Genomic DNA, 24,417 nt, shown 5'->3' with positions numbered 1-24,417 from the left:
TCTGGTAAAACATAGATTTATTATTTTCAATTTTTCAATAGATCAACATCAAGAATCCATACTTTTCTTCATTTGGGTCAATTCTTAGAAGATTTTCCGATCGATTGGTGTAAGAATATTGAAAATCGTTCGGGAAACCACTGAGCGATTAGCATTCAAAATCTGACCACTTTTCGATTTTTTGGAATTACCCCCTATACCAGCTACCTTCCTGAAAGACGTAGTCCTACGCCAAAAAATAGACAATCGCATTTCTAGACCCCTCAAATGATTCACTTTGACAGTGAATTTTGACATTTCCGCCCAATTAGTGAACGCCCAGCTTACGAACCGCCCAAATAACGAGCCACCAATTAGCGAATCTTTGCTCTAATACATGGTACACACAGCTTCAATTTTTGTCGGGAGGGGTGCGATGTTGCTTCTGTTGCTTGTCATTTGTATGGGCGCGAGGAAAAAATGCCAGTCTTTTTCTTGGGATGTTTTTGCTTGTATGCAGCTGAAATGAAAACAGCTCAAGAAAAATTCATGCTATTTTTATCGAAGAAATTTTGACAACTGCTAGGCAAGCAACCACCTGTGCTTTTTTCTTGTGGTAATAATTGCGTCGGATATTATTCCGTATGCGGAAAAAGTGACGTTTTAATCAACTTGCGTGTAAAATTGCGCCATCTGAACGTGAAATAATATTACTTATGAGGTGCGTACTGGTAAAGAAATCACAAACGGAAAATCTTTTCTTTAGTATTTCTTGGCCATGCCACGTTGGCCTATACCTTATTGCTCATTTCTTTACAGGTCGATACTATAGGCTCAAGCCAGATACCGCATGCGTAGGTAGGTGAACCGAATGATAGGTAGAATTCGGCACGACTTCGCTCACATATCGCTAAATGCACAGTCCTACTTCGGGCGAAAAAGGGCTGTGCGTGTTGCTACAGCAAGGAAATTCGCGTCGCGACGCAGGCCGCTTGCACTTTGACGGTACCCTAACACGGCTTTTGGAGTTAGCTTGCTAGTTAAATCTTACTTGTTACCTGCAAGCCATCATCAGAAAAGAAAGTTATCGTCGCAGACGGAAAATACGAAAATAAGTCATAATAAAACCAATCGGCGAAACCCAAAATGAATCCGAGGTATTATTTTAGTGCTTTCGTGCAAAAGTGTTTGTCAAATTGCTTTGATTTTTTAGGAAACACTGAGCTATGGAATTACCGCCTCCTGAAGTTCCGAATGGATTGGTAGCTGATCCGCCAGTTGGCGTTTCGAAACGACAAGCTCGTCGATCGAGGTATGGATCTGGCGGAAAACAAGATGCGTTGCCTATCGAAGAAGCACTTAAAACGGAATTAAGCGGTGTCAGTAATATAAGGACACCGATTTCACTGTTGCAGGAGCTGCTCAGTCGGCGGGGAATAACGCCACAGTATGATTTAATGCAAGTAGAAGGAGCAGTTCATGAACCGACATTTCGTTATCGCGTATGTTATGAGGATAAAGACGCTATGGGCACGGGAAAGTCAAAGAAGGAAGCAAAGCATGCAGCCGCTACGGCTCTAATCGACAAGCTAAGGGGAATTTCACTCAGTGATCCTGCAACCGGGACCTTAAAAGTTAAACCAGAGCAAGTCGGCGAGGGCGAAGATGAACCAACGGGCAACCCTATTGGTTTGCTGCAAGAGTTATGCATGTCACGGCGGTGCCCACCGCCAACCTACAAAACTGAAATGGAAGATGGATTACCACACGAGCGCCAATTTACAATTACGTGCTCGGTTTCGAAATATCATGAGGTAGGCAAGGGTACCAGTAAAAAGACTGCTAAACGTCAGGCTGCGCACCGCATGTGGCAAAGATTACAGGAGGAACCACTGGAGCCGAATCCAATTGTGCAGATAACTGACGAAGAATGCCATGAGGAATGCCATGAAGAGCCGAAGGAGACCACCATCACTGAACGATATACCGGTCTTAAGGATGCTCGCATGGCTAGTTTGACCACTGATCAAAAGGTTTCCCAGTTCTATAAGAGCATTAAGGCGCCAACCGGCGAAACTTTGAGCAAACTGCGTGATACTTGCCTTAATAATCAAAATGTCGACTTTGTCCAAATGCTTCGTGAACTTGCAACCGAGCAACAATTTGAGGTAACATACGTACATATCGACGAAAAGGCTATTAGCGGTCGCTTCCAGTGTTTCGTGCAGTTAACAACGACACCGTTTACGGTGTGTCAGGGAAGTGGAACTTCGGCCAAAAACGCTCAAGCAGCTGCTGCACGCAATTCGTTGGAGTATCTCAAAATAATGACTAAAGCTAGACCTGTGCGCCGGGCAAATCATCGGTGGCGGCGGTGGCGACGGCGGAGATGAGCACCGAGAAGTAAGACTGAAGTTTGATAGAAAACGTCATACTGAGGCTCGTTTACGTTAGGTATTTTCGATTCGCTCTCAGTTGGACGCGTGGACATACTCAGAGTAAATTAAAGGTACATTATAACAATGAATTCGCAAAATAGGTTTACTACGTACTGACAACATTTTGACCCGTACTTTTTTCTCAATGTTGGGCTATATCGTCGGCTTGGGAAAATGGCCTCGGTGGCGTACCGGATCTAAATCATCGGTGGCAGCGGCAGCGGCCAAGCGGCTTGGCAGCGCACAGGTCAAGCTAAAACCTAAAAGCAGATAAAAGAATATTTTTGACTAGTCGATAATGTTTTGTTAAAAAACGGCCACCATGTATATCGGCAGCAAGCTGAGCTCAGGTGTCTGTATATGCTGTATAAAGAATAAAGTGTCGAAATAACCACTTCGAACTATTTCGAGATTTAATTATTATTTATTGTACCAGAGAAATGAAACTAAAGTGAACATTCTGAATACATTGTCTACGGTATTTTTGTTTGCTCGGACGATTTTTATTAATTCTTTATGTTTAGGTTTTCTGTGTTTCAGTTGATCATGTTTATTGTATAATACAGTCTTTAAGTTATAGTCTTAATAAAATTAAATAAATTATGCATTTATAAATACTAGTATCACTATGGAGCAATCAAATAATAATGACAATTATAAAAAAATCAGAGGTTGTGTACTAGACACGACCGCATATAGGTGACGCAGGACTACGTAATACCAGAGACAGACATACAATTGTACCAGCGTTGTATTGTGTTTTTCGTTGATGATTAGACTTTTGGAACGAAATTCGCCTGTCTCTTATTTTTATGTGCTCATCTCATGAAAGCAACCTTATAAAATACACGGCTATACACGTAGTGATGTCCGTTAATCGTTCGATTAATTCAACTAATCGAATAATTATAAAAATATTCGAATAATTTTTAATCGAATACTGCCAGCACGAGTAGTTGAATTAATCGAATAGTTCAAAGGAAATAATATGAATGCGAATAATCCCCGAATAATGGCCGCTAATCGTTCATAATCGTTCGATTAATCGAATTAATTAAAAAAATATTCGAATATTTCTAATCGAATACCACTAGCACGAATAGTTGAATTAATCGATTAGTGCAGACAACGCTCGCCGATTAATCGGTAATCGAATAATTGAATATTTCGGACATCACTATATACACGTCGTTTCCACTAATATTCCAATTAGCAATATGTTATTTGGAGGATTAACCTTTAAATACTTTAACGATTCTAACGAAAGTGAACAAACGGCAAGCAAAAAAGTTTGTCACTTAGATGCTGCTGTTTGCTCTGGCCGCTGCTGATATTTGTTTACACAAAACTCATCTGTCAGAGTTAATTGCACGGATGCCAAGTCTGCGGATTCGCAAAGGACCCAAAGTTTTAGCTTTTGTACAAACATGAAACTCGTTTATAAGTTCACAAATATATAGCAGATATTTCGTTTTGAAATACTTAAAATAAATGTCTCTTGATTAAAAGTAACTGAATTTTTCCTTTACGATCTCTTAAGCGGGGTAAGCTGCTGAAAGGTAATGGGCAAAAAGATAGGACAACAAATGCCAATGAAATCGATTTCATTTAGGATTTCTTATGCAGTACGCACCTCATAAGAAATATTATTTCACGTCCTGATGGCGCAGTTTTACACGCAAGTGAATTAAAACGTCACTTTTCCGTAATATCTAGCGCAATTATTACCACAAAAAAAATTACAGGTGGTTGCTTGTATTAGAGTTGTCAAAATTTCTTCGGTAAATAGCAAGATTTTTTCTTGAGCTGTTTTCTTTTCAGCAGCGTACCCCGATTAAAGCGTCGTTTTTTCTTGTGGTAATATTTAGAGTGACAATATACATGGTGGCGACATGTCATCCCAAAAGTATGCAATGCTCTAGCAATGCTTATTTTCTTTCTCTTTCCTGCATACGCGTTGGATTGGTCGTCTGCTCGATAGGAATGACACTAACAGATAAATATCATTCCAATTTTGACATTGTCGCCACTCTATATATAGTACTCTACTGTGTTACCTGACTCACTGCGAATATGCGTTGTGTTCGCGGGATCGTGTTGGTTCGAAAGGTTTCGAAAAATATCGCCCTTGTATCGAAAATATCGTTAATTTTGATCACTAAAAATAACGTACTTAAACGTTATATTTCATGTGCCAGTAGTACGCAATAATTGTATTGTGAAACTGAATTGTTATTTATGCAACTTTTTACAAATTAAATGCAATAACAAAAGCACAACTTATAAAAAATCGTTTGTTATCGATATTAACTGCATATGCGTTATAAACGAATAAAACGTATGGTTACGTTTTATTTCAATAATACGCATATTCGCAGTGAGTCAGGTAAAACCACCCCATCAACAGGCAACCATGCTTTTGCAGCCAACATCTCAACGTGAGCGAAAATGAAATAGCATTTCATCACGTCGTTTCACTCGACTGCCAGTAGCTTGATTTGGGCCCGTTGTCAAATTTTGAGCCCAGGACATGCTATCGCTGACGTTTACTGCAGCTCGATTTAGAGATGTCGATGGGGTGGGTAAAACAGTAGTAATATTATGGCGCCGAATATTATTCCGTTCGGAAAAGTGACGTTTTAATTCACTTACATGTAAAACTGCGCCATCTGGACGAGATATAATATTTTTTATGAGGTGCGTACTGCTTAAGAAATCGTATATACAAATCGATTTCTTGTCCTATCTTTTTACCCATTACTTTTCAGCAGCGTACCTCGCTTAAGCCAACGGTTGTCAATGTGCAAATCAAAAGAATTATTAAAAAGTATTAAAATTAAAAAGTAATCCCGTTAGTTTGCATGAGTAATCGTTCAAACGAACGGGGGTCCACTGTATTAGATGATTTTAATTTGAAATATTCTCCAAAAATTCCCAAAATAGTTGTTCTTGAATGGATGTCTAATTGTCACCTGAGAAGTAATGCAATCACACTGTAAATGTATGGAAATTTGATAAGTTAATATTCACTATTTATCAATTGAACAATGTTATGCTAATAAGCAAGCATAATTGATACATCTTGTATGATTCGATTGGTATACAAAACCGTACAGAACTAAAAGCGTTATTAGAGTTCCTTTCATTATCATTATCTTTCATTATTTTGTGACCTGGTCTAAATTTTGGTAGCACACCCTGCGGTAAGGCATAGTCCTACGTCCTATGAAAAGTAGGTAAAGGCCATTTAGTTTCAGTAAATACTCCATACCAAGCCAGGTAGATAAGCCGGATGTAGGTAAAATCCTGACATTGCTTATTAAGCTTGCTGGTTAAGTTCTGCTAGTTAGCTGCAAGTCATCATCAGGAAAGAAAGTTATCGTTGCCCACGGAAAATACCAGGTCATAATAAAACCAAACAGCGGAAACTACAATGAATACAATTCGCTCGCTGCTAAAGGTAACGACGCTTGGGGCAATGACCTTCAATTTCGCATGTCTGAGCAACGAACGTAAAAAAACCATGGACGAACAGAACAAAGCGGATAGCAAGATAAATCAACTTGGATTTGCGGTTACACCGAAGCCGTACCGGAGTAATCCGGGACTATTTTTAAAATGTGGGTTTAATGATGAGAACGAAGCAGGATCAGCGCAAAACAAGAGCACACTTCATATGTTGGCGAGTGAAGTCCTGAAAGTACGAAGTTCTCTACCGTTGTCCTACCGGACACCTATTATAGTAAAGTTGACACCTGATTTATCCGAACAAGATGTGCAGGAGATAATCGATATTGTAAACAAAGAGGAATGTCCGGTGGATGGGTTAATCGTCACAGGTAAAACCGTCGAACGTTGGACTAACCTAAAAAGTTTCAATAGCGATCGATCGGGTGGTTGGCTTGGACTGCATTTTCTCGAAAAATCTATTCAGTTTGCCGCGAAGGTTATTGTAATTGGCGGCGGAGCTTTTCGTGGACGTGAACAACTCAACCAAATTCTCAACGGCGCCAGTGCAGTTTAACTGAATTTACAAGATCATCAAATATGGAGCAATTACCAAAAGCGAACCAGAGTGGTATAAAGGAATTTCTGAAATAAATTTTATAAAATAAAATGAAGCTATTTTTTTATTTAATTTAGCAAAAACAAATACTGAATAACAATCATACCCATAACAATCAATCATAACTAATAAGCAGTAGCAATGCCGTTGGAATGCGAAATAACCCAACAAGCATTTTTGTTGAATAACGGCTTATCAAGCGCTTGTTACCCGATAATTAGCTATACAACGGTTGAATAAGCTATTAATAAAAAAAAATCAGAGGGGTTGTGTACTAGACACGACCGCATATACAGGTGACGCAGGACTACGTAAGTCTCTTTGATAGTGGCATGTATTCATGCTTGTAATCATTCGATTCATCATGTATACATGCTATATGCAACATATATACATGCTACATGCGTTGTATGTAACATTTATCAAAGTAGTAACATTGCATACGTTCAATTCTCAAAAGATATTGCATTTGAAAACAATTTGACAAAATCAAGAACACAAACTATTGTTTTCCTGCTACCTTACTGAAATTAAAGATTGTTTTTATTATCCATGGTCTCCCACGTTGAAGGGATTTTACCAATTCAATCCTATTTTATCAACAGACAACAGCACATCTTTTCACTACACTTCTAATGAAACGGCAAGCATGCGTATTCATACAGAGTCGTATTATAACCGAACAGTACAGCTGTAGCACATTTTTCCAACACAGATATCAAGTTCGCCTAGATTTAATCGTCTTGCAGTAAAGAATTTGCGATCTGTTGGGACAATGAACTTGTGTCATTTTTTCTGGCACACTTCCCTAACAGAGACATCAAATTGGACTAGGTTTAATCGCGGTCGTAAGAAATCTGTTGGCACGAGGGGCTTTGTTACTCTCTCTGGCGTACTTCCCAAGCAAGGACATCAAAATGGTCTAGGTTGAACCGTGGTTAAGAAATCTTGTTGAAATGAGGGAGCTCTGCCACTCGTTTTGGCTTACTTCCCAAGCACAGATATCAAATTGGTATAGGTTTAGATCATCGTAAAGAATCTTCCAACCAATCACAAAGCGAGAATTCTGGTAAAACATAGGTTCATTATTTTCAATTTTTCAATAGTTCAACATCAAGAATCCATACTTTTCTTCATTTGGGTCAATTCTTAGAAGATTTTCCGATCGATTGGTGTAAGAATATTGAATATCGATCGGAAAACCGCTGAGCTATTAGCGCTCAAAACCTTTCATTTTTCGTGACGCTCGCATTTTTCTGGAGGGCGCTACCGACAGATTTTACACACAAAAAATCGATTACTTCCTTCGAGCCTGTTAATCTGTTCTCTGTGCTTAAATGCTCCAATTTATGAGTATTCCGGGTATTTTTTGAGCGCAATTTAAGTTCTTCCACAAATAAATATTAACTGTGAATCAGTTGTAAGTTAACGCGAAACAAAATGCATACAGTAAAGCTTTTCATTGGTTTCGAATTTTTCGGCTACCGGTGTGCTCATTTGTACGCAATCTTGTTAAACATGGCCGATGACTGCACCAAAATATAATGAAATAGATGATTATTTTTGTGTCGTAGAATGACTTTATGTATGAAAGGGACATATAACTTAATTAATATAAAATAACCCACCGGTTTTCAAAGAGATTAGCATGTTTTGTGAGATTGTCAAAAATTATATTTATTTCGATTCCACTCAACTTTTGATTATAAAAGTGTATTTTGAGCGCATCAATTTTTCGGAAGTAGAATGGCAAAGTTCACGATAAATTTAAAATTGCACTTTAGTTTGGATTATTTCAAGGCTACAATGTTGCTTTGAGTGATTAATGAATTACCTAAATATAACTTTAGCCATTTTATCTTGCAGGGAAATATCAGAAAAAAAAATTCCTGTCAACAGCGCGATTGAGCTTTTCAGTTGGTAGTACAAAAACCATGCAAAACATAGGCGTCACTTTGAAATATTTCACAAACATGTAAAATTTAGCTCGTTTTTTGCGCTGTTTCAGTCTTAATCCGGTTGTAACTAAGTATGTTTAAACGAAAGGTCAGCAAGTCGATTTGATTGAAGTTTTTGGAGCGTCTTAGTAGAATACGAAACCTAAAATTAAAAAAAGAAGAAAATTTATCCAATTTAATTCTGCTATGTAGATTTTATTCATGACAGATACGTATTTCGCCTACGATTTGCAGGCTTCCTAGTTCGAAAACAGACACTAAGGAAGCCTGCAAGTCGTAGGCGAAATACGTATCTATCGTGAATAAAATCTGTATGTAGATGTAGATGTAGATATCATTCCAATCGAGCAGACGACCAATCCAACGCGTATGCAGAAAAGAGAAAGAAAAACCTTGGAAAAACCGCATTGCATACATTTGGGATGACTTGTCGCCACTCTGTATATAGTCACTCTATCAAATGTGTTACTTGGGATGCGACTCCTACATTTGGCTGTTCGAAGTAGGAAAATGATGATCAGTTACAAGTTTTCGCTGGACGGATATACAAATCATAACAGTTTTTATTTAAATCTCAGTCAAATGAATATTGCGAACATTAAATTTTCTGCAGCGGGTTAGAAATCTTATTTACTAGCTAGCGCCCTGGTGGTTGCAAATTAAATGTGTACTTAGGACAAGTAAATTGAGATCCGGATTGAGTATATGTGTATGGTTATGTTCATAGGTGCGGGCCCGAAAAATTTAGATCCAGATATATTCATGAAAGTGTTCTATTTAATTGTTTAAGGTAATTTTAGGGGGGCCCTGTAGCCGCAAGGTTACCGAGTCTGCCTTGACAAGCCGGTGGTCGTGGGTTCGAATCTTAGTAGAATGAGGCCGTTCGATGTTTAGTGACTTTAGCATGGGTTTATTCTCAGGCCCCTCCACATCCTTCCTGCTGCATTCTGCATTTACTAACAATGAAAGCCTCTTGCCGGGCAAGTTATAAGAGTGGTACTTGCTTGAGGTGCGAATGACCTTGTTCAAGGGCAAATTATAGCTTGTTCCGCTTCCTGGTTCTAGGAACGAGATTGGTAATGCATAAGTAGTAAGAAACACATACATACACACATACACACCCTCACTCTGTGCTGAACTCTGCTTTACCGACCATTAAGCCTTTAGCCGTGACCGGTTATAAGAATGATACTTGCTCTAGGTGCGAATGAAGCCTCTTGTCCAAGGACGAATTATAACTAGTCTCCGCACTTCCGGGCTCTAGCGCTAGATTGGTTGAAAAGTAGTAAAAAGCGTATAGGAAAAACAGAGTGAAAACACACCGACACTTTAAGCACGGATAATAAGCAATTCGCTCGCTGTAATAACAACGAAGTGCGGAACAAAACCCGGATAAGATCACAATAGATCAAAATGCTGGTCGTAGTGATAATATCCACACACACAATAAAAGGTAATTTTAAGTGTTTAAAGAGAAATTATAACAATATTTCATCCAAGGCATGCTAAATCAATGTCCTTATTGTGTAGTATTTATTATGTTATAAAATTTTATTAGGTTTAAATAAAATGCAGGCAAATAAAAATTATAGTAAGTATTTATGTTGTTTTCTAATTCAACCATAACATTTAAATGATTCCAAAGCGCGTATTTAAAAAAAATTCAAATTCGCTTCTGATTCTGATGATTTTAGTTTTCTATGTGTTTTGACAGCTTGAAATAAAATTATCATCAATTTTACCGCGGCGCCACTTGTCGAATGAAGCTTTTGTTCACCTTAGAGTGACTATATACAGAGTGGCGCCAAGTCATCCCAAATGTATGCAATGCGGTTTATCCTAGGTTTTTCTTTCTCTTTCCTGCATACGCGTTGGATAGGTTGTCTGCTCGATTGGAATGACACTGACAGATAATTATCATTCCAATTTTGACATTGTCGCCACTCTGTATATAGTCACTCTAGTTCACCTATAGCTTGAAATAAAAATAAAATTGTTTTTACCGCGGCGCCAGCTACTTGTCGAGTGAAGCTTTTGTTCGACTATTGGCGCATGCGAAAAGGAGCATAGTACACTTTCTGACGCACAGAGGCGCTGGTGTGCGTCTAAGAAGAGAGGCGCTGTCTCGCGCTACGGCAGAGCATAGGGTGATAATGTGGAATAATTTTTTTCTCTCAGATGTTTCAGATCGTTTAAATGAAAAATAAGAAATGGAAATGCTCTGTTGTAAATATTTTGCATTATTATTTATTTTTTTAATTTGATTGCTTAAAAAAGTCGGCTGAGTAGCATTGTGATTTAATTTCTGTGAATTTTGAATTAAAGAAATAATTTGGCCGCACAGCTCATTTGTTGTTTATTGATAAAAGTGACATAACCCGGCACACGATTCGTTCCATTTCCAGTTTGCAGCATTTTACAACAGAGTAATTTAGTTGATATTCTCCACGGATTGTGCAAATAAATTCCGTAGCAATTTAGGTTAAAAGCTGATTTAAATAACTATTTCTCGCGGAAGTGATCGCTCATCGTCTGTGTACTATGATTAACTTACCGAAACACGCGTGCAGATTGAATTTGTACCCATCAATTCGGAATGTGACAGTGAAATATGTTCGCCATCAGAGCAGCAGCAGCATTCCAGCTTCGCAGTCACCAAAGGGAAAAGAGAAAATTGTTATTCCCGCAAGAGTTGAACGTGGACCCACGGATATTCTAAACGCACTATCCAGCACAGTGGGTTTCGATCCTACGGCAGCACACTACAAGTACCATGATGATCCGTTCCTAATTCCGATTACCAACTCGAACAAGAAATCATTCGCCATGGCCCAGGAAGCTGGCCGGAAGGCTGCTCGCTGGATCAGACAGGAGAATTCTAAATTGTTTCAGGTAAGGTCTTAGGTGAAACCGGTCGAAAGTTTTGTTATTGTTTCATGTTTTAGCACAAAGAAGCAGATCCGCCGGTTGAGGCGTTCATTCCGACGATGATTTATACCGAGGAAAGTCAAGTGGAGGAATCAGATTTGCAAAAGTTGATTGACAATGCTGAGGTGAAGGATGCCGTCTTGGTGTACCAGCTGCTGCAAAAGAACAACGTGGAAATTAAGCCTGAGGTGAAGCAGTCACTCTTTGAATTGTTATGTTTTTTCAATCACGAGGAATCACTTCCTGATGAGTATATTGAGGAACGATGGTTTCGTCAAGGCGTTGCTGAAAGAGGTAATCGTCAGAAAAAGACTTGGAAAGATTTTGAGTTGGGTGAGCAACTTTTTCACGAGGTGCAAGATAAACAACCAAAGCATTATTGTGCCCTGATCCGGGGGATGGCCAAATACTACCAAGTAGAGAAAGCTTGGGCACTCTACCAGGAATCGATTGAAAAAGGAATTCAACTTGATACAACTACTTTCAACAGCTTGCTTCAGATAGTCTCGTCGCTAAGGGAAGGCTATGAAAAGCGCTGGGAACTGCTATGCGAAATTATGACAGTTATGAATACCCAAGGTTTGCGACCGAATGTTGGTACACTTAATGCAGTTTTGCAAGCGATTAGCACAATTGGAGGCTACAATTATCCTAGAAATTATGCCGTAAAAACTTTGGCTGAATTTCGGAGGCTTAATATCGAGCCTTCGCTTGCCAGCTGGTATCACGTTTTAGTCATTTTCTGTCGAGAACGTGGACCAGTCAGTCACGTACTTCACGACATTATGAACGAAATCGAAAACAAAGAGTTTAAAATATTAGATCCAAAGGATACATTATTTTTTGTAACGGCCATGGATGTGTGCCGGAATCATTTGCATGACAAGGACCTAGCCAAACGTGTCGACGCCTTGCTTCACTATAAGGACAACTACGACTTGATTGGAGATTCGTACAAGGAATCCATTTACTACCGGCACTATTTTAGTCTTCTTTGTACTGCTGAACCATTGGAAACTTTCATGCAAACATACCACATGCTTGTTCCAAACGTTTATATCCCTGAACCCACAATAATGGAGGAAATTTTGAAATCCATCGACGCTAATGGTGCCACCGAGCATTTACCTCAAATTTGGTCTCACATGATCCAGTTTGAGCACACTAGCCGCGAGAATCTGCTCACTTTGGTACTACAAATTATCATCACAAATCCGTCAAGCGATCCTGAGACAGATGAGCGGTACACAACTATTGCATGGGACATGTACAACAGGCTGGAGGAATTGCTTGCTGCCGGAAATCGCAGTCGACCGCAGGTAACGTCTCTCTCCGGACCCATCCTTGGTGATATATTAACCATATGCTGCCGAGGCAAAGACATGGTTAAAGCGCAGACCGTATTCGAGAAACTGAACAGCCAACAGAATTCCATTGTTGGAGATCCGGGGCTGGAGTCGCTTCGTCTATTTATCCAGCTCTGCATTGACGAACGACAACCCAGCTTGGCGATCGGTTGTTTGCAGTATTGCGCCGAGAGTGGGTTCCCGGAAAGTGTCGACCTGGGTCGGCATATATGCTCTTCGTTAACGCTGGATGAGACGCACACGGCAAAGGTCAAGCGTATCGTTGGACCCGCAGCACTCGAACAACCGACTGTGGACGATGCGAAAAGTAAGTAACTTAGTTATTTGGATGTAGCAATGATACTGTGAGTAGACGGAATAATAAAAAATAGCGAGTTATGGAATGTCAGTTTACTGAATGATGAGCCAAAACACTGATATTTTTAAGCTACCTTTAATCAATGATTAGGAAAGGTTTAAATTCATCTTTAAAATCTGTTTATCGTTTTTTCGTTTTTGTTTCATCAAATATCGTGTCTGATTTCAAATTTTCATGTAAATACCGTGCAAGCATCATATTCAAAACAGTGCCTAATTCCGAACAGTTGCAAATTTTTCATAAATATTGACAAAATTCCAGCTATTTAAACAATTTAATCACTACATCCGATTATTTCCTGTTATTTAAATGGTTTAAATAGCTAGAGTTAGTCTAGAATTAGTCACTGTCATCATCACATCAGCTTGGTTTGAACTTGATCGAAGTGCTAAGCTCTGAAAATGAGATAACTCTGGCCGTATTCATGATGAAAAAATCAGCTTCATTTATTTTTTATACAGGCCTTCCAGTTGGTCCCGATGTACGATCGTATTAGCTTAACAAACTAGTCGTGTTTCGACTGTTAGCGTTGATAAGTATTAGCCTCTCAACTGTCCTGGATCCTAACAGCTGGCTGTGAAATCTGTTGAATATAAATCAGAAGGTCAAACTCTCGAAAGCGGATTGTTTAGCAACCAAGGCTTTCTATTTGTTTCTCAATGCCGGACGCTGCCCGAGAGCTCCCAAAACTCTTGTGCTTATCTATTATCTTTGCCATTTGCCTATTGTCTTGGTCAAGGATGATACAGGATGCAATAGAAATTGGCAGAGTATTTTGTGGGTGGTGGTATTTCATTATTATTGAGTTAATTGTTTTTATGAATTGGATAGGACAAGGATAGACATTTCCCATTCATCTTTCCAAATCCTAAAAATAATCTTGCAAAGTACCGTTGCTACTCTCTAGAAGTCAATTTTGCAAGTGACTTCCATATGAGCGCAAAAGACCAACAAAACGTAAAGTGTTGAGGACCTTGATAGTGATTTTTTTTGTTAGATTATAGTCACTTTAATCAGCTTTTGTCATTCGTGACGGGGTTGGGGTTTAAACCCGGGTCCTCGGCGTGAGAGGCGTGAATGCTAACCACTACGCCAGGACTAATAAAAAAGGACTCTCCAAAAGGGGTCAAACATCGCATCCCGATCACAGCAGTGATGATCACGCTACCAATGTCACCCTTGCGCTCTCCTACGCTCTTTTATCAGCGGTGATATCCGATCGCAACAGATCAGAACTGATTGAAGAGGCTGATCCCAGTACAGACGACTTCTGTGAGATCATTAGTTCTGGGACTATTCGAGCGACAAGTTCGCTGCTCATCACAAGTGATACATGCATAGCCCATTGATGTTTTTGGTTCAAATCGAGTCGATCGGGACTCACTGAAGATTATTTTCATTATCAAACGTGAATCTAGAGGAATTGAGATTCAATTGTTTGGGTGCAGTGAGGCTAGGAATCGCCCGCCTGTGCATATTAGAGTCTTCAGTAAGTTGTACCAAGCGACGCTAAGCTGCACGGGACTATTTTGAGCTCAAACAGACGAGCGTGATTATGGAGTAGAGACAAGTGGAATCGGTCTATTGTTCTTTGTCAAAAACACGCACGAATGCTGAAGATGGTATATCAGCCCAACGCTGTCGTAGGCCTGCTGTCAGGGTGCAGTTGCGGAAGGATCCGACATCGGATGAGTCGGGCGTCACTTCTTTGTGAAATTGATAAATTTGTTTTGTGTACTGGGTGATTTCGTGAGTAGATTGTCATAGTACTTTTGCGCTGAATCGCGAACCTGTGCGTAGGCCGTCAAGGATGGGCCGAAATCTCCACGTTGTTTTCTTCTGCTCAATTTTTGTCTCATGCTAGTGGGAGTGTCCTTCCGCGTGTGACAAGTTGTAATTGCAGTTAGATTGTGCTTGGATTCCTTTCCCTTAAGTTTATTTTTGGACAGTTGTCAGAGGACATCTGTAATGTCAGAGACAGATGTAACGTGTTGGTTGCATTCCGGTTCTCGATGGTAAAGCCAAGGGGATTATTCTTTGAGGCGAGTGACGGAGAGAGAGGTTTGTGACCTGGGGCGTGGGGCGTGGGACTTGGAACTTGAGATTTGAGTTCTAGGACTTGGATCGCGGTATTTGGATCTTGGAAGTCAAGACTTGGGGCATAAGACTCAAGATCCGAGACGGCTTGAAATTTGAATCCCGAGACGACTTGGAACTTGGGACTTGAGATTGAGGCTTGCCACCTGGATTTGTGACTTAGAACTTGAGTCTTGGTTCGCATGACTTAGAACTTGAGAGGTAGGGTTTAAGACTTGAGATCTGTGACGGCTTGTGACTTGAGACTTGAGGATTTAAGAATTGAGAGCCGGGACTACTTGTCACTTGGTCCCGGGATGACCTCGGGAGTTGGGATTTGAAATTTGAGATTTGTGATCTGGGACTTGTGACTTAGGAGTTGAGACGTGGCACTTGTGTTTTGGGCCATGAAATTTGAAACTTGGGGCTTGAGATTTGAAACTAGGAGCTTTGAAACTTTGGATCTAGGACTCACGAATTGGGACATAAACTTGAAATTTGGATCGCGGCATTTGGAGCTTTGGTCTTTAACTATGATATAAGTGTGCGAAAGTTTTTTGTGAGTGTCTCATATGTTTCAATACTACTTTTAGGGACGTTTTTGACGTTAGCAAAGTTATTCAAAATAAGGCTATTCGCGACTACGAAGTTGCTGATATTTGTTTGTTTTTTGCGTGAGAAAAAAAGAGAAGGAAGTATCTTTGCTTTTGTTCTCACGCAAGTTTTGATGGTTCGGCATGGTCAATTCTCCGGTAATTTTTCAAATCGACCTATGTGATAATGAGAGATCCTCTTCGTATCTCCTCTCTTCCGTATTTCACGGCAACATAAATGCATTGAACAGAAAATTTTCAAAACATTAGCTTATTAGTGACTTCAGCAATCGATAAAAGCGAAAGAGAGGTGTCACGAAGAGAATCACTCATTGTCACATATGTCGATTTGAAAAAGTACCCGAGAATTGTTGCACAGCTTAGCACTCGTCTAGAGCAATTTAATGTTTTTGAACCAAAAAAAGCTGATTTTTTAACTGCAAAACCGCAAAACCAAATTACATTTAACATAATTAACCGTCGAGAAAAAGTACACACACCCCATATCTTAAACAAAACAAACGGTAGTTTTTATTTTCATCTATGGTTAAGTGATTCAAGATTCTGAAAATGTGAACATTATTGCATTTTAAGGTAATTTATTTTCAGTTGAATAAAATGGGCGACCCCTAATTAATCGGTTCCTTACCCTGCATACGATACATCAAACATTGTATCTTTTTACGGGGCGCGTGACAGATTTTCTATGAAATCGCGTGAAAAGGGATTCTTGGGACACTCTGATTTCATAGAAATTCATTTTAATATGTTTTGATCTCGTTTGATTATTGTTTTAATAAGATTTCTAATAGCCAAATGCAATTTTTGAGTAATAATAAAAATAAACTGTGTGAAAACCGCGTAAAAAGGAAAGACACCAGTGTATATCGAGAAACTGTTCAGCCCGAAAGCATTCCGGCTCATCGTTAACCAATCTGTAAAAGGACGACGCTACAAAAACTTTCCTTTTCCCAAGGTACTTGACTGCTTCGACCGACGACGGTTTTGCCGCCAACAACCAACAGGTGCATTCACATTTCCCAGCGCAGGCAGCAAATGTTCGTTCGAACAATACCTATGCGCATTCGGTTGGCGTCTATCCGTTTGTTGTTGTTTCGGAAAGACAAGAGGGCTGGGCGCATGCGGAAAAGATTATCTTGAAAGAACTCAAAACATCCCCGCTCGAGGGTAAGGATTTCCCCAGTCAGTTTCATTCATAAATTTTCGTTTGTCTGAAGCTCTAGGTTTTGCCGGACCGGGTAGAAATGTTTTTGGAACAATTTCGGCTAGCCACTTCGCGGTTTGTTGTTTGTGCGAAAAAAAAAATTAGTTTCCTTCCTGTACAACGTCCGGTTTCCTTCATTCGATGTGTTTCACAAATGACCATCTATTTTCTATTAATGAGTCTAATAGTATGAGTGTCTCAGGTAAATCTCTGTCTCATTCTTTAGTATCTTTTATGGTAGGTAAAGTATTTGTTTGCACAGTTCAAGTGGTTTCAATGTGTTTCTGTGTGAAATCCCCACTCAAGTATGAATGAAACTCAGTCTAATCGATATATTTTCGACCTGCACACGATCCTCCTCATCCATTATACTGTTTTAACAGATCCTACCTGCATCCTGGCCTTTCGTATGAATCTTGTTACTGTCATTTATCGGTTCTGCATTCATTCAGTGAGCACGACGCTAGTAGGACGAAAAAATGGGAGCAGGAGGTAGTCGTAGTGATGGCAAAGAACCAGTGTACAAGTTGATTGCAGGCTGTTTAGACGGCAGAAGTGTACAATTTAAGGACATCGTCGATTGCAGTGATATAATGCCGTGTTGTTTCCCTACAAGTCGTTCGTCGCGAAATTCTACAAAATCTAACGATGCAGCTATTGTGCAGCAAAAAATCACAGCTCGTATTGTTCAGATCAAGCAACATAATGAAAGCTGTCATATGGAAAAGAAAATTCTGAAACAGAATAAAAACGTTCCCATCGGACGAAGTTCAAGTCCAAAGCGAGATGATCCCTGCCAACATTGCAAGCATAACCATCAAGAGAAGTGCTGTCTTTACCCCGGGGACAATTCGGAGGATTTACAAATGTATCCGCGCTGGAAAGACCATCTAGAGCAAACTGCCATTGCTCCCGGAGATTATCCTTTTCTTCCGGAAGCAATTTCCGCCGGAAGTACTCCGAACTGGTTCCCAACAGCTACGCGGGCCAGTCCAACCATTACCCAGCTGTCGGCGATATTTCGATCGTCATCGGACACGAAACGTCACTCGTCTAGCATCGACCGAAGTCCGTCGCAAGTATTTTACCATTTGACTGTTCTTCACGAACTGGACAACGATTTGGATGTTTTACCGGAACAGCGACCGACCCCGTATCAGCTCTACATGCAGCAACAATTCGATGGCAAACATCAGCATGTGATCGTGTGGATGCCGGCAAAACGGTTGATGTCAACGCCACTGAAGTTGGAATACCCGTTGGGCCGTTCGGTGGACTCCCTGCCGCCACCGGTGATTCGTTCCCGAAAGCCGAAGCAGAAGGAACGGCAACTCACCAAAAAGATGATGAGCTGAACTGGGTGCTCATGCTCTGGTCGTACTCTAAGTATAAGTTTGTGTAAATAGCGAAATTGTTGTTCCGGGAAATAGTGCATTGTCCTAACTAACGGCGTAGTTGTCGTTAAACGACTGGCCAAGTTGGGAGTAGTTTTAGTATTTATTTTAAACCTTAGCAAAAGTTGTATAATATATATTTATCAAAGTGAAGCCATAGTTTAGTTATGTTTAAACATACCGAAAGAATAATCCATCCATAGCACGATTTGTTTTCCTTCAGAACGCGAGAGATTCTTTTTAATTCGTTACAATCAGGGATGGTTCGATCACTTTGACTCAATTTTGATTCATTTGAGAGTACCGTCTCAGCCGAGCAAAATTTGATAAAGTGATTTATGAGACATTTATAGAACAAGTTATTATCTACAATTTTGCTGAATAAAGTTTTGCTGTATCTTTTGTAGTAATGGCGCTACAATGCTAGTAACTCTTTAGTGACTAAATGAACGTTCATTTAGTTAATAAAGAGGTACTAGCATTGTAGCACCGTAAATACAAAAGATACAGCAAAACTTTATTCAGCAAAATTGTAGATAATAACTTGGTCTATAAATGATTCATATATCACATTGTCAAATTTTGCTCCACTGAGACGGTACTATCAAATGAATCAAAATTGAGTCAAAGTGATCGAACCATCCTTGGTTACAATCAGTCAACTTTCGTTCGTTGGGCTATCTTTAACTGGGCTACGTTTTAATCGGGCTCCCGTTAATTGGGCTATAGCCCATCTAAAACGAAGCCAAACGTCATTTCTGACAGCGTATTTTTTCTTCCGAGGGGCTCTTGAATATAGTTCATTCAAGTGTGGAAAATAATTTATATAGAAAATATTAAAATTAATTGCATGGAACACAATTGCATCATGTCGTTTTCCGATCCCTTATGAACTTGACCCTCCTATTTTTAGCATCACGGTGAAACAGTTAAAAATGACAATATATATTAACATTGTAGCATGAAATTCAGCTATTTACTTGTTAAATATAATCTAGAACTAAATTTCAACAATGAAAAGATTAGGTTCCACTTTGATTCTGTATTTAATATAAGTGTATATTTTTATAAAACTTTCTGCGACGATTTCGACAAAAACAATCGATATATCCCTTGGTTTTGACATCTCAGCCCAATTAACGAAAGTCTTTCACTAAATGGGCTAAGAGCTTAGTGCAATTAGCGAAAGTTGACTGTACTGTTTAGTTGTTGAAATAGATTTTCATTATTCAGATATACGAAGCAAAAACAGAAATGCAAATTTGTCTATACGAAAACACGATCGGCCAAAAGTGCTGCGTGTCAGAAGATAAACCGCTATTCGGATCACAAAATATCAACCCTTACGTGCTTCACAAGCATCGACAAATATATTCTACAGTCAACTTTCGTTCGTTCGGTTATCTTTAAGTGGGCTACGTTTTAATCGGGCTCCCGTTAATTGGGCTATAGCCCATCTAAAACGAAGTCAAACGTCATTTCTGACTGCGTATTTGTTCTTCTGAGGGGCTCTTGAATATAGTTCATTCAAGTGTGGAAAATATTTTATATAGAAAATATTAAAATTAATTAAATGGAATACAATTGCATCACATCGTTTTCCGATCAATTATGAACTTGACCCTCCCATTTTTAGAATCACGGTGAAACAGTTAAAAATGGCAATATATATTAACATTGTCACTTGAAATTCTACTCTTTACTTGTTAAATAATCTAGAAATAAATTTCAACAACGAAAAGATTAGTTTCCACTTTGATTCCGTATTTAATATAAGTGCATATTTGTATAAACCTTTCTGCGACGATTTCGACAAAAACAATCGATACATCCCTCGGTTTTGACGTCTCAGCCCAATTAACGAAAGTCTTTCACTAAATGGGCTAAGAGCTTAGTGCAATTAGCGAAAGTTGACTGTATAAGCAACTTCAGAAATTGAATCTGCATGGGATAAAGTACCCAGCGTAAGCTTTCTTGAATGCAAGCGCTTTGAGCCGAAGCTCAACGGTCATAAAACGAAAATGCAGGTTTATTATTGATTAAATTTATGTTGGTTTTTCTTCCTCGGAGAAATTGCCTTTGATATTGAGAGGCTTATATTCTGCTAGTTGAGCCCGAATCCAACGATCCGCAAAATCCGGAACGGCATGCGAGGATTTTACGTTTACAACCATATAGTTCTAAGATGTTGTACATAAAAGAGTCCCAACCTGAAACTGAAACAAATAATTTTTATGATCGCATTGGGTTTAATTTAACTTAATAGAAACATTATCTCCACTGTGCTAATTCTATAGGTGGGCAAAACGGCTCTTTTGCGTGAGTGACTCTGAACCTTCCATTTTCTGCCACTAACCGATTCAAATGAACCGGTTGATATAGCGACGAGCAATCCAGGCGATTAGGCTGGTCAAGCAGTTGAGTCGAGCAGTCAAGTCGAACAGTAGAGTCGAGCAGTAAAATCCAGTAGTTGAATCACGAGTAGTAAGTCGTGAAGTTGAGTCGAGCAGCCGGTACGAATAGTCGAATGGAGCAGTTGAGTCGATTTCAGCCGAGCAGTTCAGTCGAACAATTGAATCGAGCAGTTGAGTCGAGTAGCCAAGTTGAGCAGTTGAATCGCACAGTTTAGTCAGGCAGTCTAGTCGAGCAGTGAAATCGAGTAGTTGAATCAAGCAGTGTAGTCGAGCTGTCAATTAGAGCAGTTAAATCGAGTAGTCTAGTCGAGCAGTTGACTCGAGTGGTCGGGTCGAGTCGAGTGGTAAGTCGAGCAGATTAATCGAGCAGTTGAATCAAGCAATCCAGTCGAACAGTTCAGTCGAGTATCAAATCGAGCAGTCGAACCAAACGGTCCAGTAGAGCAGTCGAGTCGAGCAGTCTAGTCCAGGAGTTGAATCAAGTTGTCCAGTATAGCAGTTTAATCGAGTAGTCTAGTCCAGAAGTTGAATCGAGCAGTCCAGTCGATCTAACCAGTCGAAAATTCGAATCGAACAGTCTAGTCAAGCAGTTCAATCGGCCAGTTGAGTTGAGCAGTATACTGAGAAAACTTTTCGTATAGTTTCTGTGTCCCACACATAGATTTTTGCAATATATATGTGTGCCCATCATACACTGTGGGGTAGCTCAGATATCAATAGAAGAGGCGAAAATCTTCTCAATTACATTTCGTCTAACAATATTGACATTTGTAATAGAGGAAACTCACCAACATTTGTTATTGTTATTGTTATTTATTTTGTATACATTCATCGGACAAACAGTCTACATGAACACTTATAAACTAGGATATAACATAATAGTTTGTTACACGGTCACGAAAAACGCTAGCACTAACATTGAAGTCAAACAAATGGTAACACTGGTTAAATAAAAAACACATCGATCGTATGGGCTCATTTTGTGCATAATCCGTTCTGTACTGCTGAAGTCTCGTGAAATCCCAGCGTCGAAGGGGTCGTGGTACTACATTTATGTTTATTCTGGAGAGAATCCAAGGCGCGTCGATATCCCCCAACAACAGTTTGCCGACAAAGACCGTCCTCTGAGCGTTTCTACGCTTTTGGAGGGTATCCATTCCCAGAAGTCTACATCTTGCTTCGTACGGCGGTAGCTCATTTGGATTTCGCCAAGGAAGAAGTCTTAAAGCGTATCTGATGAATCTCGCTTGAACTTTTTCAATTCTGTGGATCCAAATGCGACGGAATGGACTCCAAACAATAGCTGCTGTTTCCAACACTGATCGAACTAAGCTGATGTACAAGGCACGCAGGCAGTATGGGTCGCGGAATTCAACTGAGATACGGAAGATGAACCCGAGGTTCCGTCGAGATTTACCAACGATATGACTATAATGCTCTCGGAAGCTTAGTTCTGAGTCTATCAGAACCCCGAGATCACGTACAACATTTGATCTTTGTATTTCATCGTTTCCTATTCTATAACTGCAGAGAATTGGGTTCTTTTTCCTCGTCAACGTGATTACCGAACATTTCGTCGCGCTGATAGTCATAAAATTGCGTTGGCACCAGTCGTAAAACTTGTCAACCCTTTCCTGCAACAATTGACAGTCTGTGAGAGCACCGATTGTCCAGAAGATTTTAAGATCGTCAGCATACAAAAGTTTGCAATCTCTCGGTAACACTTGGCAGACGTCATTAAAGAATATGATAAACAACAATGGTCCTAAATTGCTGCCTTGTGGGACACCTGAGGGATTATGAAATTCATCTGATTCCGTTGATCCCAATTTGACGTACAGTCGGCGATTAGTCAGATACGACTCGAACCAGTGAACTAGGTTTGATGACACACCCAGACGATTGAGTTTGGCAAGCAGAATACGGTGGTTGACTCTATCAAAGGCTGCTTTAAGGTCGGTGTATATCGCGTCGACTTGAAGTCCTTCATCCATGGAGGTGAGGCACAGTGATGAGAACTGAACCAGGTTGGTAACGGTAGATCTACCAGGAAAGAATCCGTGTTGTTCCGGGGAAATGTAAGACTTTGCAGCTTTAAAAAGTTCTTTGTTTACCAATATTTCAAAAAGTTTAGATGCGGCACATAAAGAGGTTACTCCACGGTAGTTAAAAATATTGCATTTATCACCCGTTTTCAGCACCGGGAACATCACTGATTTCTTCCAGCATTCTGGGAAAACTGCTTGTGTAAGGGACAGATTAAAAATTATTCTTAAAGGCGCGCAGAGAACATCAGCGCACTTTATTAAAATAATTGCAGGAATTCCGTCAGGTCCGGGCGAGGTTGAAGGCTTCATTTTCCTAAAACCAGCAATAATATCTGCATCATCAAATACACAGCTTCTCATTGGCATCGTTCCAGTGGAGACATCTCTTAACGCGTCTTCAATTTGTTGTTGGCTAGGCATTACGTCGTCGAACACACTGCTGAAGCGTTTGGCAAACAGGTTGCAGATTTCTTGGGTAGAACTCGAAGAGTCAGTGTCCAAAAACATGGTTGACGGCAGACCACGTTCTTTCCGTTTCTCATTGACAAACGACCAAAAACGTTTGGGGTGGTTTTTTAATGCATTTTCTGTACGCAGTATATACCGACCGTAGAGCGTTCGAAGATAAGATTTATACCTGGAGCTTGCGATTTTGAACCTTTGTTTGGTAAACGAGTTGCGATTATTGGAATATTTCCTTAGGGCTCTGGCACGGTTTTGCTTCAAATATCGAAGACGACTATTAGACCAAGGTGGTGACACTCGTGGTCGACGGTTCGGAACAAATCTCGAGAAGAGTTGTGTGAGGGTATCATTAAAAAATCGCAAAGCATCATCAACATTTACCGCACAGTGCACTGGTGACCAGTCAACACATGAAAGAGCCATTTTCAAACTATCAATGTCAGCACGTGCGAAGTCCAATGTTTGGTCGTCAAGCGGGTCGATAAAGCGTGTGGGAGCCGAGCAGTGTAGACGCGCTAAAAGCGGTGGATGCAGAGGATCAACCGAAATAAGCGCTTCAGGAGGTTCTTCAAGCTTACACAATGTTACCGCATCTTCGTCTACAAAGCACAAATCAAGTATTCGATTCATGCAATTCCTCTTTAGGTTAAGCTGTTTCATGTTGAGCACTGACATATTGTCGATAAGGGTATGACTAACAGATGTTGAATCTGTGGGCTCTAGATCGGCAGAACCGGAAGAAGTAGCACGCTAGCGGAGGTCCGGAAGATTGAAGTCGCCGAAAATTAGATGTATGTCATGCACATTAAGTGATAAAGATAAAGATATCTATAATTTGGAGCCTGCAAGGATAATGAGGCTGTTAGGATGAAATCAGTGGATATACCATGTGGAAGAAACATCTGGATCTGGAAACATAGTCCAGAAAGCTACGCAGATAGATGGGTGCATTACATTCTGTCGTTACCAAAATTCTATGATCTCAAATTATTAATGTTTGCGTTGACAAATAAAGTGCCTATTATGTTGACCTATACCTATCCCTATCCCTATACCTATACTTATACCTTTACCTTTACCTATACCTATACCCGCAAGCGTAATAGGT

At 39.9% G+C, this 24,417-nt stretch overlaps 3 protein-coding genes across 3 annotated transcripts; all 3 read left to right on the top strand.

Annotated features, from left to right (window-relative positions):
* Positions 1-838: 838 nt before the first annotated feature.
* Positions 839-2,813, top strand: LOC128743805 (interferon-inducible double-stranded RNA-dependent protein kinase activator A homolog). Its single transcript, XM_053840478.1, has 2 exons — positions 839-1,136; positions 1,193-2,813. The coding sequence occupies exon 2, from the start codon at positions 1,206-1,208 to the stop codon at positions 2,370-2,372; it is 1,167 nt and encodes a 388-aa protein (XP_053696453.1). The 5' UTR covers positions 839-1,136; positions 1,193-1,205; the 3' UTR covers positions 2,373-2,813.
* A 3,037-nt stretch (positions 2,814-5,850) lies between these two features.
* Positions 5,851-6,441, top strand: LOC128740840 (dihydroorotate dehydrogenase (quinone), mitochondrial-like). The gene has a single exon (XM_053836407.1). The coding sequence runs from the start codon at positions 5,851-5,853 to the stop codon at positions 6,439-6,441; it is 591 nt and encodes a 196-aa protein (XP_053692382.1).
* Positions 6,442-10,879: 4,438 nt separating this feature from the next.
* LOC128743803 (protein PTCD3 homolog, mitochondrial) lies at positions 10,880-13,105 on the top strand. Its single transcript, XM_053840471.1, has 2 exons — positions 10,880-11,333; positions 11,387-13,105. Exons 1-2 carry the CDS (start codon positions 10,983-10,985, stop codon positions 13,049-13,051), a joined length of 2,016 nt encoding a protein of 671 aa, XP_053696446.1. The 5' UTR covers positions 10,880-10,982; the 3' UTR covers positions 13,052-13,105.
* Positions 13,106-24,417: the final 11,312 nt, after the last annotated feature.

Source organism: Sabethes cyaneus, chromosome 3, assembly GCF_943734655.1.
Source record: "Sabethes cyaneus chromosome 3, idSabCyanKW18_F2, whole genome shotgun sequence".
Classification (NCBI taxonomy): domain Eukaryota; kingdom Metazoa; phylum Arthropoda; class Insecta; order Diptera; family Culicidae; genus Sabethes; species Sabethes cyaneus.
Note: the sequence above shows the minus strand (reverse complement) of the source record. Positions and strands in the feature narration are given on the sequence as shown.